General features: G+C 31.7%; 1 protein-coding gene and 2 pseudogenes across 1 annotated transcript; 2 read left to right on the forward strand and 1 right to left on the reverse strand.

Moving 5' to 3' along the window:
* Positions 1–3837: 3837 nt before the first annotated feature.
* Positions 3838–6503, reverse strand: LOC114406930 (TOM1-like protein 2). Its single transcript, XM_028369789.1, has 3 exons — positions 5916–6503; positions 5146–5412; positions 3838–4658 (listed from the first exon to the last, which is right to left on the reverse strand). Exons 1-3 carry the CDS (start codon positions 6399–6401, stop codon positions 4206–4208), a joined length of 1206 nt encoding a protein of 401 aa, XP_028225590.1. The 5' UTR covers positions 6402–6503; the 3' UTR covers positions 3838–4205.
* Positions 6504–10524: 4021 nt separating this feature from the next.
* LOC114405265 lies at positions 10525–12990 on the forward strand (annotated as a pseudogene).
* Positions 12991–13972: 982 nt separating this feature from the next.
* LOC114405267 lies at positions 13973–16106 on the forward strand (annotated as a pseudogene).
* The last annotated feature ends 1895 nt before the right edge of the window (positions 16107–18001 follow it).

Below are 18001 nucleotides of genomic sequence, written 5' to 3' on the forward strand. Positions count from 1 at the left end.
AATGGCAGAAACTCGTGATGACGAGGGGACCATGCATGGTTTCATTTCTTTTCTTCCTGGATTCTTTCTTTCCTTTTATATATGCAGGTTCATAATTTATAAATTAGACTCGCTTTCAATTTCTTAATTTCTCATTTTCCTCTTATATTACTGTACTAATGTTAACCACGTACACTTATTTTTTTTTTAGTTTAATTTTGATAGATTGTGTTGATTTAAACATATTAACATTTTCAACCAAATAAAAATCATTTTAGTAGATACGGCTTTTTAAATAATTATTAAAAATATTAACTATTTATCCTAAATGGCACATTTTAATTAAAAAAAATCCGGTGTTGTAAGTGTTTTATTAATTTGTTTTGGCATTATTAAAGCAACTTTTTTTTTATTTGTTGACATTTTGAGTACGTACTTAGGCTACCTCCTATATGAAAGTGATTGAGTTGTTTTTGCTTATTAAATGCCATGCTTAATAAGAACCTTTTATGAAAGTTTGTGGTTATTTTGATTAAATTATATCACAATAATATTTATAAAACAGATAAAAGTTAATGTCGATGAATGTAAGAGTGTCAAGTTACTTGTGGAGTCTATTTAATAAAAATTTAAAGTTGTTGGTTTTGGTGATAAAAGTTACATAATGTAAAAGGTAAGAAATAAGTTATATATATAAAGGGTGCAGACTACTTAAGATGTGAAAAAGGTTGAGAGAAAAAAAATAGATGCTGAGTTGGAAAAGCTCATGATTTACTTCTTTGAAAATAGAAAAATATATAAATAATTATAATCGGATTGATGATTATTTAAATAAAATCTAAAAATTGTGTTTGTGTTTTATAAGAGAGAATTCAAATCCTCAAAGTACTTATAAGCATACACCTACTTTTTCTTTCCTGTCAATATTTTTTTTTTTCTATTCTTCTGTTTTTTAGTTCTTATATATTAGTTTCTTCTCTCTATAAAATAAGGTGGAACTAGATTGATATTTTTTCTAAATCCCTAAACTTTTGTTCTTTCCTATTTTGACGAGGTTTGTAATTCTTGAATAATTTCCTTGTTACCATTTTATTTAAAGTTTTTGGCTGACATTTTTCCTTTTAAAACTTGAAGCTTGTGTTGTTGAACCACTTTTAAAAAGAAGAAAAATTAATTACAGGTTTTAAGTGTTGTTTGTATTGTTCTCCAATTAAAATTGGAGTTTAATTTAATCTACATTTTTTTTAGTACAATTAAACCTTGAGATAAATTTCAATTCTAATAACAGAACATGACAAAACAGCATGTGAAGAACTATATTTAAATTTTGTCCAATAAAAAACCCTTTTCTTGCTTAATGATGGAGCTATATATTGTTCTACATATTTCAAGTTTCTTATTCCATTATAGTACTACATTGTTTGTTGAGAGAAGAAATATATAGCACTAGATATATTGTTAACTAATTATGAGCTAAATTTTAAAAAGTGTAGAATATATAACTTGTAGTCACCCTTGCGTGGTTCAATCTTCATCACTCCATGCTCTGCAACTTGAATCAAGAAACTGGTGATTGGTGAATGTTCATCACTCTAAGCCCAATCTGACAAACCTAGCTACGTGATAAACTCACTCCAGCACGTGCTAAGGGAAGGAAGGTACTATCCACATTTGCAAGGTAACCTCTAATGTGGACCCTGCAACTGAGTTTTGTACATTTAGGACTCGCAGAGCCGGGGTACTTGGTCAGATAAAATGTGAGAGTAGTTCTCCAACAGCTGCACAAAGTAAATTATTGCTTGCTATGCAACTTGTAGATTTACTTGCTATGCAACTTGTAGATACAATGCAGTAATATTACGATAAGAACAAGGCCAAAATGACAAATAATACTCCAATCAGTTAATAATGTGAAGAACGTTACCTTTTTCAGAGTCCAATGCATCATCAATATCACCAACCAACACAGATGCAGATCCCACATGAGCATGGCTGCATGGCTCCTGCATGTATCATACCACCTGTCACTTAGAATGCAGCATCGTGACAGTTGAACCCACCGTTACCCATGCAACTACTTGGATAGCAAACAAAATTAATTCTACCTTATAAAATCATGGTCAAACAATGAAAAAGTAGAAGCAATCATTTGTTGCTTCACCTTCACCATGAATATATTCAAAACACCCTATTAATTCCCCCTTGACCATTATTCCCAACGGATTCAGTTATGTGTAGGAGTTAGCTTGTAAGTTGTAACTAGAAATGTACGTGTAAACCATCTTGTATATATGCCATACCAGTACTGATTTCAACTGACTGAATGAATATACAACTTTTCTCTCCAAATTTGTTAATCATATTCACCTAATATGAGAAGAGGAGAGGGCTTGTGAGGAGCCCCATTCAGAACTTGCACACGTAACTCCTAGTTGAAATTTTAAAGTGAAAATGCTATCCAATGAGAGTTTTATATGTTATTTTTGTTGAATGCAAATAATATCTGAAGATGAATGGGATCCTTCACTATAATTGTACATCAATTTGTATTGAAAACATGGAAACAACACACAATAAACTAATAAAGTGTCCAAAATGCACAACTAGTGTGTCAAAATATGCTAAACTCTGTATCTATCCCCTCAATATTTTAAACCTATATTTCAGCTTTGCAACATCATAATAGCAATTCAAATTTCCTCCCCTAAACACAATTTTCATTTTCATCACACTCAGAAGGTCTTCACCAAAAAAGGACTCTGCTTCTACATTCATTTGTCAATATATACAAGAAATTCTTACGTGCTTCCAAAGCTAGAATTTTCTCTTGATTTATACTATTGAATGTGTATCAGATCAACAAGGTGGCCATCACTATCTGAGTCAAATGCATTAGTAGTGCTATATCTGATGTGGTACACGTTTATATTAGAAATACAGAGTAAGCGATTTTCCTGGCACTTGTAGCACCTGAGAATTTCTCTAGTCAAAATAAGAGCAAACTGGATATAACTGATTTTTCTTCAGATCCAGCCTTTCCCTATTTAAATTGTTCATGGTTTCTCTTGAGCTCATCAGAGCTAGAAATCAGATTTTTGGATGCAATGGATTTCATCACCCAATAACAACATAAAATTGATCAATTAAACCATTATAAGAGCCATGATTCTTGAATTTCTGATACGAAACGCTACACTACATACTACTGCTAAGGAACTAAGAAGGAAACTAATGGAGATAATTGTTCTGATTGATTCTTCATTCCACTTTATTTACATATTTATACTAATATGCTAATAGAATGCAATTTGTTGTAACAGAATTATCACCATCAACGATTCTTCATTCCACTTTATTTACATATTTATACTAATATGCTAATAGAATGCAATTTGTTGTAACAGAATTATCACCATCAACAAACTAGTATGCAATTTGTTGTAACAGAATTATCACCATCAACAAACTAGTGGAATGTTGTAACTAATTAATGAAGATTTCTGCAACCATTTAGTGCCTTTGTGCATTTTGGCGCTCAAACGAAGTCCTGTAGGTAAGTGACTTCTGTATTGTGACCTGTGTGGTATTCTACTGAATTGCTATCAATTTCAATCATACCAACCAACGTAGCATGTGAGACGTAAAGTGTATATGTTTGGTTTTTTCTCTTGCCCCCATAAGAATTTAGATATAGGATTAATTGTTAACAATAAATTTGCAGTTCACTTGTGCACATGCTGCTTCATTATAGGTAGCGCTAAACCTCAAGTTTCAGGTAAAAAACGTGACATGCAATCCTCCTTTACAACAAGCAAGTGACAAAACACAAACTAAACAAACAAAGTAGTCATTTCTATATAACTTACAAAACAAAACATTATTATCATAAATAAAACTCAAACAAGAGTCCGATTTTCTAATCTGTACTCCAATGTGCGCAATTAGTTGTCTCCACACTCTATGCACTAACAACAGTACTAACTTCATCCCCTTCTCGCATTAATAATATAAGGAAGCGGATCAAAATGTGGGAACCACTTAATATTATGAGAAACTAGCATGATCTCACAAGGATGTTATCACAATCCTCGGGATGGAAACTCCTGCCAATTACACATTTGGGCAATGTAAATCACCCGCATAGAAGGACTATAGCTTATTACAAGATATGAACAAAGACAAGATAAAATGCGAATTAGAAGATACATATGCCAACTATGCTTTGCTCATTCGGTATCTCGCTTGAAACTAGATTCAGCATTCTTCTCCTTCGTGCCATCATCTACTATTTTAGTTTCAGCAAGACCATCCACTATTTTAGTTTCAGCAAGATCATCTCTCTCGCCCTCAGTTGCATTGACTTCAAGAGTGTTAGACTTTTGGGGAAGCTTTCGATCCAGATTCTGAGCAGCTTCAGATTCTTCATTTTCGGGTACTTCATTGGGGTTTTGAACAGCTTTGGCATCATGCTTGTCAGTGTCAGCATTTTGAGGTTGTTGTGCCCCAGAACTTTGAGCAGCATCTAACTCCTCATATTTAGAAACAATCTGCTGCAGCTCGTCATTGAGATATAAAGCCTCAAAAAGTGTTGCTTCATCGTTTGTAGTGCTTTCCACTATCCCCTTGATGATAGAGAGAGATTGCTTGCACTTATCCAACAAGCTCACGGTTAAATCTTCCTACAGCCACACAAAATTATTGCAAATTCCATCATCAAACAACTATTCTGTCAGCAATATAGAGAAGAAAATAAAGGGCAAATACTTCTTCTATAAACACTTACAAGAAAAGAAACTACAAACCAGAGTAGATGAACCTTCTGCCATAAGTTAAAATCAACTTATGCATCTCAACTTTTGGATAAGTTAAATGAGAATTTATTCTACAGAAGTTGGAACGCAAAAGTTGATTTTAACTTGTCAGAGAAGTTTAATATATCTTAACTTTTTATTTTCTTCTTCTCCTACAAGTACTTATTGAAAAGTCTGTCCGAACAAGGCCATATATAGCAATTATCTAACAGTAGTAGATGGAAAGCATGGGGAAAAAAAAAAGAGGAAAAAGAAAGACTGGATGCATACAAAAAAACATCATGATGAAGTAGTATACAAAACACCAATTTATTATTCGGGTAATGTTGATTTTCTCTAACATCAAGATGTTTACCTTCAAAGTTTTAGGCTCTGCATCAGAATTCAATATGCTAGAGAGCAATTCGAGACTGTTTCGAGCAACCACAAGATGCTCTTTCCTCTCTTCAACTGATATGTGTTGGTAATTAGAAGAGAAAGCTGCTGGATCATCAATATCATGTAGTTCAGCTTGAGGAATTGGGTATCTTTCAGGGGCATCTACATATGACTCTGAGGCATACGGAACATGTGGTGAATTTCCTCCCGCCATGTCAACCGGTTCATCCCTTCCTTTCAAACTCTGCCATCAAAAAGGTAGGATGAAGGATTCAAATAAATGTGAAAGAGAAGGATGCAAGAGAATCTATCACAGTAAAATGTAGAAATAGAAGGCATTGCATAAAGTGCAGAAAATAAATGAGAACATGAAGCCCAATACAATTACATTTCAAAATCAATATTCTGTACAAGATAAAAATCCCCAGCGTCACCTGAGAAATGAGTATACCCCATTTTAATCAATACTCCCTGAATATGCTGGGCGTATTTATAGCAGTCCCTGAATTAGAAAAATATCAAATAAATTCCTAAAATTTAAAAAATTTATTCGACATTTATCTAATTTCAAGGACTACTACGATAGTGTCTCACAAATTCAGGTACTAAAATAGGATTTACTATGGGAGAAAGCTTCTTCTTTTTTTTTTTTTTTGTCCAGACCACAGGTATCAAGACAAGAGTAACAAACAAGTAATCCAGTTATGGCAATATCCTCAATCAGTAAAAATAAATAAATAAACAGACCATATAAGTTTGACGAAAGACGGGAAGATAAGCGAGATCCTCGGACTCGCCCCAGGCCCGAATCAACTGAAAAGCCCGGCTGCGGGTCTGGTGATGGGCCTGCGGGTTATCGATGAGGCGAATGATCTCATCGAGAACCTTCTCGGAAGCGATTTCGGAGAAGACCTTGTCGCAATTCATGGCGCAGGCTTCGAGGAGGTCAAGGCTGAGGGTCTGAACGACGGGGCTCTTGTGATTGATCTTTCTCTTGATGGCCTTAACGACCTCAGAGCCGTTGAACTGGTCGCTGTTGATCATGCCACAGATTCTGAGATTCATGCCCCAATTGGGTTCTTCCATGGTCTCCAGCGTGGCCTCGTCCACCATCTTGGACTCCGGCGTCGGCGCCTGAAGCATCTCCTTCACTTTTCCGCTCACCATTCGCCCCATCTGGGCCCCACCGGTCTTCAGCCTCTCACCCAGTTGCGCCCACTTCAACCGCTCCATCGTGTAAGGAACCCTAACTAGATCGGGTGAAATGTTAGGAAAGTAAAAAGCTGAGCTTTGAAGATTATAAAGTGAACAAAGTGACGAGAGATAAGAGGGGTATGTGTGGTGGTGTCAATATACTGATCAATTGCTTGTGACACGTTTTTTTTATTAAAAAAAAAAAAATCAATGCCGTAGACTGGGATTTGTTTGTGGGTGGGATTTAATTAATGATAATAAATTATGCATTTAACTCATTTTCACGTCTTTTTCTGTCTCGCCCTAAATATTTTAATCATGAGTTGAATTTGTCACGGTTTCAACTAAAAATTTTCACGTCGAATCTAACCAATACAAAGATTGTGTTAGGTGTCTTCTTAAGAAGATATTTTTGACAAATTGATGTAGGGATTAATATTTTATTTATATATATATGTCTGATTTTTATGTAATCTTCTTATATAAGCAAGACTTATTTTAAAAAATATAGGTATTTTTGTATTAAATGATTTGTCTTTTGACATATAATAAATAAAAATTCTAAAATAAGTTAATATAATAAAGAAATTGAGTTATTATGTAATAAAATATGTATTGATGTTAGAAATGGGACTCTTATTATTATTTAAGTTTATTTAATTTTTTTTATAAATGACTATAAATTATCAAAACAGATTTATAAGTTTTCAATTATTCATCACATGTCCAAAATATTTTATCAAAGAAAATATAAATAAAATCAATTTAATATAATGAAATTGATAAATCATTGATCAATTAAGTTAAATGAAGTTAATTTTTTTATAGCAACTTTACATCATTAATATATGCAATAACATAATGTATAATTAATACAGGATATTATATATATGTAAAAAAATACATGATGAATTATATTTTGAAGTTTAAAAAAATGAAATTTTTTGTTGTAATATGTTTTTGATATGAAAAATATCTGATTAATTTAAAATAATAAATCATTATTGAAGAGTACACATATAAAAAATAATATACTAATAAATATCAAAAAAGTAGATAAGCAATCCATAATAGAAAATAGAAAAAATAACTTCCCTTAAATTTGAAAGACTTTTCGATAAATAACATATCAAGTCATATTTAAATTATCTCAGTTATTAATAAAAATATTTCGGTTAATAGGTTTTCATTAAAAAAGATATGAAATATTTTATTATTAACAAAAGTATTTTCATTAATAGGTTTTCATTGATATATCTTCATTACCAAAATAATTTTTTGTCAATCATATTTTTAGGTTAAAATATATTTTCCGTCTCTATAAATATCAAAAAATCCAAAATTCATCCCTATAAAATTGAAATGTGTGTCTTTTTTTGGTTTGGAATTAAGCTTTGGTGAATATGAGCCTACATGGTTTAAAACTTAAATTATAAGCTAAAATATATTTTTTATCCCTATAAATATCAAAAGGTTCAAATCCATCTTTATAAAATTTTGAGTCTTTTTTTCATCCTTGAAAAATTGAAATTTATTATTTTTGGTCGGACGTAGGTTCAGATTTACTCAGTTTCATCGACGACAGTGGTTTATGGGGGTTAAAATCACCACAAAATGTAAAAAGAAAAACCCACACATTTGTAAATCTCTCCTCCCTAACTTTCTTCGTCTTCTTTGTCCACCAAGCTAATATGAGAGAAATGAATTTGAGAGTTTGTTGACAATGTTTGATTATGATAGAACACTAGAATTGATATTCATAGTGTTAAGTTCAAGAATGAAGGTGTTAGACTTTTGGAAGGAAGAAAAATTAAAAATAATTATTTATTTAGATTCGAAGAAGATAAAAAAAGTTAGAGAATAATGAGTTTAAGAAATAAAAATTTATAAATTTGTAATTTTTTTTTCTGAATTTTGTGATTATTTTTAATCCCCAGTAACAAATTTCACTTTTTTGAGAACGAAAAAAAACTCAATTTTACAAGAATGAATTCTAAACATTTCAATATTTATAAAGATAAAAAAATATATTTTAGCATATAATTTAAGTTTTAAAAAATTCTCAAATTCGTCCTAGATTCAGACCAAAAAATAACACATTTAAATTTTATAAGGATGAAAAATATATCAAAAAAATTACACGGATTTCAAATTTTCTAATATGTATAAGAACGAAAAATATATTTTAATCTATTTTTTATTAATATAATAATTTTATTTTATCATTATACTATAAAGATACAATCAAATTTGTTTATTTAAACGTATATTATCCATTAATATCATACCATTTATAATTATATTTATATACTTAAATTTTAAATTTATTAATGATTTTAATTATGGCGGATTAAGACAAAACATGAAAAAATAATTAAAGAAATGTAAAACAAAATAAATACAACATCCAAAACAAATTTTCCAAAAAAAAACATATAAAACGGATTAAAATCTAAATAATATTAATGAATAAAATATAATATTTTACAGATTCATATTACACACCACGTAAAACATAATAAATTTTTAAAAGAATAATCTTATCTAATAGACCCAATAACTTTTTAAAACATGAATAAATAAAAGAAAAAGAACTAATGTGTTATTAACTGCTGATTGATTGTAACATGAACTCATTGATCTTTTGCCATTTTTGTGTTTAATCATGTGAAAAAATAACAAAAAAAGAATTAATGAAAAAACTAAAATGAAATAAAACTTTGAACTTTTCTCCCTGCAAGTACGACACCGAAAACTTTGAATTTTTCTCCCTATTTGAACGCCTTTATCACCTCCTCTTCCATTTCTGTCTCTTGTAATGAATAATTCACACCAAAACTCAATGAACATACCATTGTTAAGTATGATCCTATAAAAAACCAACAACAAACTCAATTACCGATGAAAGCACATGTTTAAATAGAATAAGAATAATATAATATTAGAAATGATTATTCTCTATTCAACTTCTAAAACGTGCATATTAGAATATAGAAAATTACCTAATTATATGAATTAAGAGTGTATGAAATGTATTTTATGAATTAAAACTGTTAGTTTTTATTATTGATTAAAACTGCTAATTAATATATCATTAATGTAAATAACTAATTTCTCTATTAATGTGAAATTACTCTTCTTTAAAATAAAAATATTTCATTTACTTTTTTTCCCATACAATTATTAATTTAACTCCCATTTATGAGACAAAATAATATTTACAAAAATGTCCCCAACTCACTTTCTTTTATATATTATATATATAAAGATATGTAAAAAAAATCTCATCCTTCTCCTTTTATATATATAGATGCTAACTTCTCATTTTCAGACACAATTTTTTAATATACTTTTTTATCTATTAAAGTCTATTAAAATAGTATATTTTTATGAATCTTATTTTTTATTTAACTTTTTTTTTAATTTTATAAATTTAAATAAATTTTTACACGTTAGAAAAAATGTGTAATGTTTTCATATACTAGTAATCACAACGGAAAATAACGCTTCATTTCATCAACGGATAAAAGTTTTGTAGAAATTGATTTCCTTTGTATACACTTATGGTTTAATTATATTTTTGGTTTTGAAAATTAAGGGTGCATTTAATTTTAGTCTCTTAAATTTAAAAACAAATATTTTGGTCTTTTAAATTTAAAAAGTTACAATTTTCATCCCTCAAAGTTTATTTTGGGTTTTGTTATGTCCTAGTGTTAGGTAACTTGTTGTGAGCGAGAGGATGAAGATGAACGCATTGGATTCGAGGTCAAGGCACCTCCTGAAATAAACTAAGTTCTACGCAAATGCTTCTCTGATTTTATTCATGTATTCGATATCCTATTTATACACTGCCTTTTGTAACAGATTATAACAAATCAGTAACAAACTTTGTAGGCCAAAATCACACCAAGTCCTTCAAATAGGTAGGGCGCGCAGTGTTTCTCTTGGGCCTTCCAGCATGTGCTTCAGGTAATGTGTTGATCTTTTCTACGTTCCTGTTGCTGTTGCTGTTGCTATCATAACTCAGGTTTAAGAGGGATGGTGTGTACCTGCAAAAGGCATTCTAGTTTTCAACCCTGAAGTTGTAAGGTTTGCACTGGTATAGTGCAGGCATCAAAGATGCATAGATGAGTGGTTAAAAGTTAAAACCCTTTATTTGGCAATGAGTGGTGATCCACTGTTTTACAGTTGTACACGTACTTGCTTTTTCTGTATTTTTTAGCAATTTATTCCAACATTAGCACTTAAAATACCCTACTTGTAACTTGTAAGCCTTTTCATCTATAGATTGGTTTAATGATGTGAAACAGAGCTATAAAGTTGAAGGATGCCAACTTACATATAAAGAGCTAAGCGACTTCATTTATAAGACTGTCCTGCTGAGAAAGTTGACTTACTTGCACCGGAGTGAAGGAGACCAGGTGGCTTCTACTAGTATTGGAGAAACAGAAACTCTTCTTGTTCGGAAATTACCAATTGCAGATCCAAAGTAATCATACTCATTGTGCAACAGTTTTTTGGATTGTAGAATTGTTAACTGCTATTGTGAGTTGGCTGATATGGTCCATTTTATGCTTAGGATGTGTCATTCTCCTGAAATGCAATATTTATTCCTTGCTTTTCATATGAAAAATCTTTAAACAGATGCTTTTCTCATCTTGATTTCATATATTACATAATAATTGAATCTAGAGTTTATAACTGTTGAACTCAGAAAATAAACACATTGAATTCTGAATAAATCATAGAATCTATCTGTTTTTTTGGCCAAATTTAAGTACAAACATCAACAAACACAAGGTTTCCCCCTAACAAGTAACAAGGAGTTTTCTCCTTCAAAACACCGTAAATAACAATTTGACACCTTAACCGCCACATCCTAAAACAAAACTGCCAATACATAATTGAAACTAACATAACTGCCTAATAACTGTCCTAATGCAGAATTAACACAAACACAACTACCTAATAACTGGCTGTCAATTTTTTATTGCAACAAAAGGATTGATTTGTGTTAGCAAGTTAGTATATTGATATCACATATAGATTTGACTGTTTGTAAGTTACTAAAAGTCTCTCATTTTGAGAAACTCCTACCATGTCTTAGTTTGAGCACTAGTTTACTATGATTTATCAGTTCTGAAGTTAAAATTTAAAACATAAGGTGGTTCTTGCCTATGATGATTTATATTTTAATCGTTGTAAAGCTCCATTTGAGGCTTTTGGTCTTGCAGATGTTACTTTTTTAAAAAATATATATGGTAGGTGGCACCAACAATGTGATAAACTTCATGCTCATGCCTGTGTTATTTGTAGATTTTTTTTAAATAGGTTTTCTTTTTACATTTTGTAATCTGGTCGGTGATATGGTCTATGGATGGTATAATGAGTTCTGATAATCCTCCCCTTCCTCTCCCAAAAAATGTTGTTGACTGACTATCAGTTTGCAAATTTAGAAATCATTGCTCACTTCTGTTTTTTATTTTTATTTTTAGACTTCCACTAAAATTAGAGAGATTTTGACTGACGATTGAATTTTTCAAATGGTGTTCATCAATCAATGCAATCTCAAATGCTGTGCATGTTTCTTTGACAGGCATGTTTTTGTAGGAGATTTAGTGGTCTTGAAAAACCCTGTGAAGGCAGATAACTATCTTGTCAGGCGATTAACTGTATTGAAGGTTATGAAATGGTATCAACTGATGAAAAGGATGAACCCTTTTTTTCTTGAGAAGGATCAGTGTTGGGTAGATGCTGAAAATAAAAGTTTAAAACCCAAGGTAAGACTGCTCTATTTTCCTGGTCTCTCTATATATGGAGCATATCAATTGGCATTAGCATTTTATTGCAAGAGAGAAGCTAATGCTGATTATTTAAGAAGTTTTATATAGTAAAATATCATGACACCAAGCAATAAGTTACCATTGACGTACAAGTATACAAGGTTACTTGTTGGAAAATAAAACAACAGCTTTCTGTTTTTAAAATAATTTAAATTAGGCATGATTTGGTAATTTAATGATATTGAAAACCTCTGGAATTCCAAATACTAATGTTTTTCTTTCTCTCTTTTTAGTTTTCTTCCTTTGTCTCTTTAATTATATTTTTTTTCTCTACTAATAAGGATATTAAATCTGTGTTTTGTGCATGTGTCGCCCTTACATGATTTATGAAAGGACAACATGGTGTCATTTGATCTATGTAGCCAATCCCCACCTAATGAAAGAAACTTTTTCTGCTGTTGTTATTTTGTTTCCTCAACATCTAGCTGCTTTGAAATTGTGTAGTATCTGTAAGCTCTAAAGTCTAAGGTGAATGTCTCCATAAAGACTAGTCGATTATTTGGTCCAGTTAATATGACAGACATTGTAGGCAGAGTCATATATCGCCTGCGAACCTGTGTAGAGACCATCACTGTGTACGGAACAGGTGAACTAAATTAGTAAATTTCTATCTTATTTCTTATGTAAAATGGTATGTGGAAGGTTTTTTTTTTTCTTTAAAAAAAATATTGATATAATTTACTCCTTTGCCAGTCATTCCAGCATGCTAAAGGATTGGCCCGTGTTGGCAGTGGAACTTGATGTTGAGGAGATGTCAAAGAATCACAAGGCCTAGGCCTGTTTGGTTTACATTCCTGTCAACCCAAATGGGAAAACGTGCTTCCCATGAATGCAATTTTCTATCAAGTGAATCACAACATATACTTATGTCAAAACAAGCGAATCTCCTGATCATCATTAACAAGATAGTTTTGTACGTATCCCCTGTTTGAGACAGAGCAATAATAGGATGTTACTTTTTTGCAAGAGTATGTGATGGTGGTGTTATCAGTTGTGTGATTTCTTTAATTTATACATATTAGATGTTTGACTTTTTCTTTAAAGCCCAAGGATAAACTGCTTGTTTGATGTATAAATAGTAATAGTATATTTTTCTATAATATATATCGTTTTGTTTGGAATTAGAGACGAATGGATGTTTGCCAAAGGAGTCATTTGTATCTTTCTTCCAGCAGGTTTGGAGGTGTGTGAATGGTTTTTAAAACATGTTTTTAAATCATTTATTGTTGACTAACTAAAAGATATTTCTGACTCAACCACTTAGGGATTATAGATATTTCATTTGGTTTAATTTTTTTTAGACTTAATTGTCCTTAAAATGGAAAATTGAGTTAATTAGAATGTTTAAAAACTATAAACTTTTAAAAATGTAATTTTTAAAAGAATATATTTTAAAAAAATGTTTTTGGAAAAGCCAGTTTCAAGATTTTTTTTATACTTTTATTTCTCCCCTTATTCGAAAACATAAAATCTAAAAGAAAAATGACTGTAATTTAACTACTTGAAAGGATTAAAATGAATGTTCCACACTTTCACTCGTTTTTTTAGGCTTAATGATAATAACAAAGAAAAATAAAAGGTTCCTGCCCGAGCGAGAATTTCAGTTGGTCCCTGATGAAAATAATGATTCCCGAGAATGTCCCTTATATATGACTATGGGACACGACACGGGTAACTAGCAACAAGAAAAAACCTGCGACTGCTAGTGAGTGCAAATTGAAGCAAAGGTTGCTGCAACCGCCGTTGAGTGAGGGCGGTTGGGTTACGATGTTGCAAGCAATGCATCTGATGATGGCCAACACTTACAACGTTGCCGGTGAGCGTCTTTCTCTGTCACCTTCATCCTTTGAACCATACCATAACCCTTCTTCACTCTCTTCTTTCATTTTCCTCCACTCTAGCCTTTAGGTTTTTTTTTTTTCCTTATGTTTCTTTTCAGTTTGCCTCCTATGATAGCTAGCTTTTGAGACATGGATCGTTTTCAGCTTCTTTTTCCGTCATGATTGAAAAAAAATCAAACTGCTGTTCTGTAAATAACCACTCTGCAATTAAATTGTGCCATTTTACTGAAGCACTAGTAATATATATCCTGGATCATACTCTCTATCCGCTACTGAGATAAACTTGAAATCATGATCATTTGAATTCCTAAAACAATTGTGATGTATGTATCATTGCTCAATTCAGAGATTGATTACTTAGTGCCTTATCCTAGGTTTCTATGATGGATTGTGTTGCTTTCTGTCATACATAAATAAGGACAAAACTTAGATGCAGTTCTACAAGTGTTTTTTGTTGATGTTGTCCAATTAGAATTGGAGTTTCACTTCAGTAATTCGGGTATAAAAAGGTTTTCAATAAATGTCAAATAGATTACCAAGGTGGAACTCCAATCCTGATTGAAGAACAACAGCAAAAGTACTCATGGAATTGCATCTAAGTTTTGTCCAATAAATATGGCTATATGTTTATTATATTTTTTCTGTTCATTTTATTTTACTTCTCTCTTTATGGTTTTTGAAGTGGTTTTGGTCATACCGTGGGATGTGGAGTGGCAGAAGGTAGGTTTCTTCCATGTTTGGCTGTTTCTGGAAGAACAGCTTCTGTGTTTTCTTGCTCCTCTCAGGGTTACCACAGAATTCATTCACATGTCACAATTAGAGGGCTAAAGTGTTCTTCTAGGGGTGCATGTGCATCTTTTGTGTGTGAAGCGAGGAGGAACCCTGAATCTTTCTCTAGGCAAAACAAGCATGGATTTTCCAGAAGCAGGAAGTGGCTCAATGTAGAGAGAGACAGCTTTGAGAACATTGAAAAAGACATGTTATCATTGAAAAATGGTTCATTGGTATCTCATTCTAGCACACTAAAAAACCATGCCAATGCCAATGCTGCCCCTAGGCCTAAAGAGAAGGAGATTATTACACTGTTTAAGAAGGTTCAGGCTCGGCTAAGAGAGAGAGCTACCACTATTAAGGAAATAAAGAAAGTTGAAGCATCCCAAGCACAGTCTAAATAGAATGGTTCTGTTAATTCTCTCCTCAAGCTACTGAGGAAACACTCAGTTGAGCAAGTAAAGAGAAGTAGTGGTGTTAACAGAGGGGAAAACGATAGTTTGGACTGGTTGCAAGATTGTGGTCAAGACAATGAAAGTCAAAGCACAAAATTTCCTGATTTAAATGGTACTCCTAATAATGAGTCTCAAGAAACTAACATTTCATTAGTTATCAGGCCTCCATCTAATTTCCAACGACGGTCTTCTTTTTTTCGGTTAAAGTATCAACCTGTCTCTAACGACGATAAGGATGTGAATGCAGTCCCCTGAGTAATGTGGTTACAGAGAAAGATCAGGATCAAATCGGCATCAAGCTTGATCCTGAGCCAGAGCATGACTCTGAACTGGAACTTGATCCAAAGGATAAGCCCTTGTTCCCCGAAGTGGGGATTGCGATTTCACATGATGATGATTATCTTGATTCTGAACAAATATATAATGATGAACATGGGGAGGACCAACAAGTGGAACAACATGAGGATTTGAGTACAATGAAGCTGTCTGAACTAATGGCACTTGCGAAGTCTCGTGGCCTCAAAGGGTTTTCAATAATGAAGAAGAGTGAGCTCATGGAGTTGCTAACTGGAAGCTGATTTGGACCATAAGTTAGAGAAGCAAAATCAAGGAACAACAGATTTTACCAATATCTGTTTTTTACCTGTGAATTTATCTGGTTTATTTTTACATCGTTTTTAATTTAATTCCTTCAAATACTTGAGGGTTTGTGGATCATTAAATAGAATAACCATGCTATTATTCAGGCCTCGGAGGATTTTGAATTTGTAACTGTATTCCCACGATGAGATTTTTGAATTTTTTTTTACTGATTAAAAGTACACCATTTCAGTATGATAATGCTTCGGGACTATTAATCATTGTTAACCATATTGTATAGATATAATCCTTATCAGGCCATTGTTAACCATTTTGTTTACATATCCAGCAAAAATAAATAAATAAATAAATGTAGTAATACTTTTTTTTTATCAATTTTTATTTTTTGAAAATAATTATATTCCTTAAACAAAAACGAACATTGGATCTGAAAGCTATATAGCTTAGCAAAACAGGACCGAACGGACTACATGGGTAGCAAAATATTTATGACAAAAGGGATCTATATATGCTATTCATAATCCCTTTTTGCTCTTCACACTCTCCATTTTCTATTTTTTGTTTTTTGATATTCCTAAAATATCACTATTCCCTCTCACTTTCCTACCCTCACTTTTCATATATATTACAGAAATTAGTCTCTGTAATATAGTTATGTTTTAATAAATTATTGTATTACGAAAATTAATTTCCATAAAATGTTTTTTGTCAATTTTTTTACAGAAAAATAGGTAGGCAACACAAAAAGCAAAAAAGTGGGGTGTAAATGACACAAACACAACAAACAAGGCCGAAACTATTTCTGAGTAGTTTATTTTAACAAAGCCCTCTTTTCCCCTGCATCCCAAAAATCTCAACCTACATCCCTTTTCACCCCCTCATAGTGGAAAGATTAATAGGAATGAAGGTTTTACATTTCGAATTACCTAAAAGATTGTTTGGGTGAAAGAAAAATAAATTAGAAAAGCTCACTTCCAAAAAAGATGATTAATTAAAATTAGGAGCTCATAGTTTTAACTTCCCACTTTGTTTTCCTTCGTTTAAAAAAAGTTGTCCTTCATCGCCTAAAAAAAGATGTTTTCCTTCTTTTAGGAGACAACATCACGTTTGGCTTGCCTGCATAGTGCTTATGCTTGCTTCCAATATAAACATTTTCCTTATCACCACTTAATATAGCAGTCACCAAGTGCCGCTAAATAGAAAAGGGAATAGAATATTCACAATTCACATGCAAGGGGTCCCCAATTTGAAAGTTTAGCCGAAGAAGCTTGTGAGTTGGTGGCCGCTGATTCAGTAACTTGGACATTAATTTCTTTAGTTTTTAATGTGTGTTGTTTTATCAAATTTAATCACTCACATGGGGGAAGGAAGAGATGGGGAAACAAAATCCCTCTATTATGCAAACCATGACGTATACGGCAAATAAGATAAGCAATAGTTAATATGTAATCCAATCTAAGGCGAGCAAGGAAGATCTCATTTGTTTAGCTTTATAGCGATTGACTTTGAGCTTTTTCAGGGATAATGAGGGGATACAATTTTAACCCAAAAAAGAAGGGTATAGCAAAAGCAAAAGAAAATACGTATCACATATCTTTAAAAATCACATCTCGTATCTAGAGTAGGTGGTTCAATCAAAACGTAATTATGTAAAAATCACGAAGAAAATGTATTGATAACTTTGAGTGTTTTTTTCTCTTAGTCAACACTCTTGCTTATTGAAAAAAATAAAGGCTTATAAATTATAGGAGTGGTTGAAATCTCATGTCGTCTAATTCTTTTTTTATTTTTATCAACAAATAAAAAATATATAGATGTATAGGATATAAAGGGTGTCCAAAACCCAAACGAGAATGACCAATATCTGAATCACATAACACTTCAACATTATTTATTGGATAGCGAGAATAATCAATATCTCAATCACATGACATTTCAACATTGTTTATTGGATAATAAAATGATTACCACATCAGTCTAATCTAATGATACAGTTAAAATATTTTTTTATTGGTAAATATTAATTTTTATTATAATACTAATAGAAGATTTAAACTCATAACTTCTCTTTATTCTTCTTACTCCAATCCTTAAACCTTTTTTCATAATTATAAAATCAATCTTATAAT

Source organism: Glycine soja, chromosome 3, assembly GCF_004193775.1.
Source record: "Glycine soja cultivar W05 chromosome 3, ASM419377v2, whole genome shotgun sequence".
NCBI lineage: Eukaryota > Viridiplantae > Streptophyta > Magnoliopsida > Fabales > Fabaceae > Glycine > Glycine soja.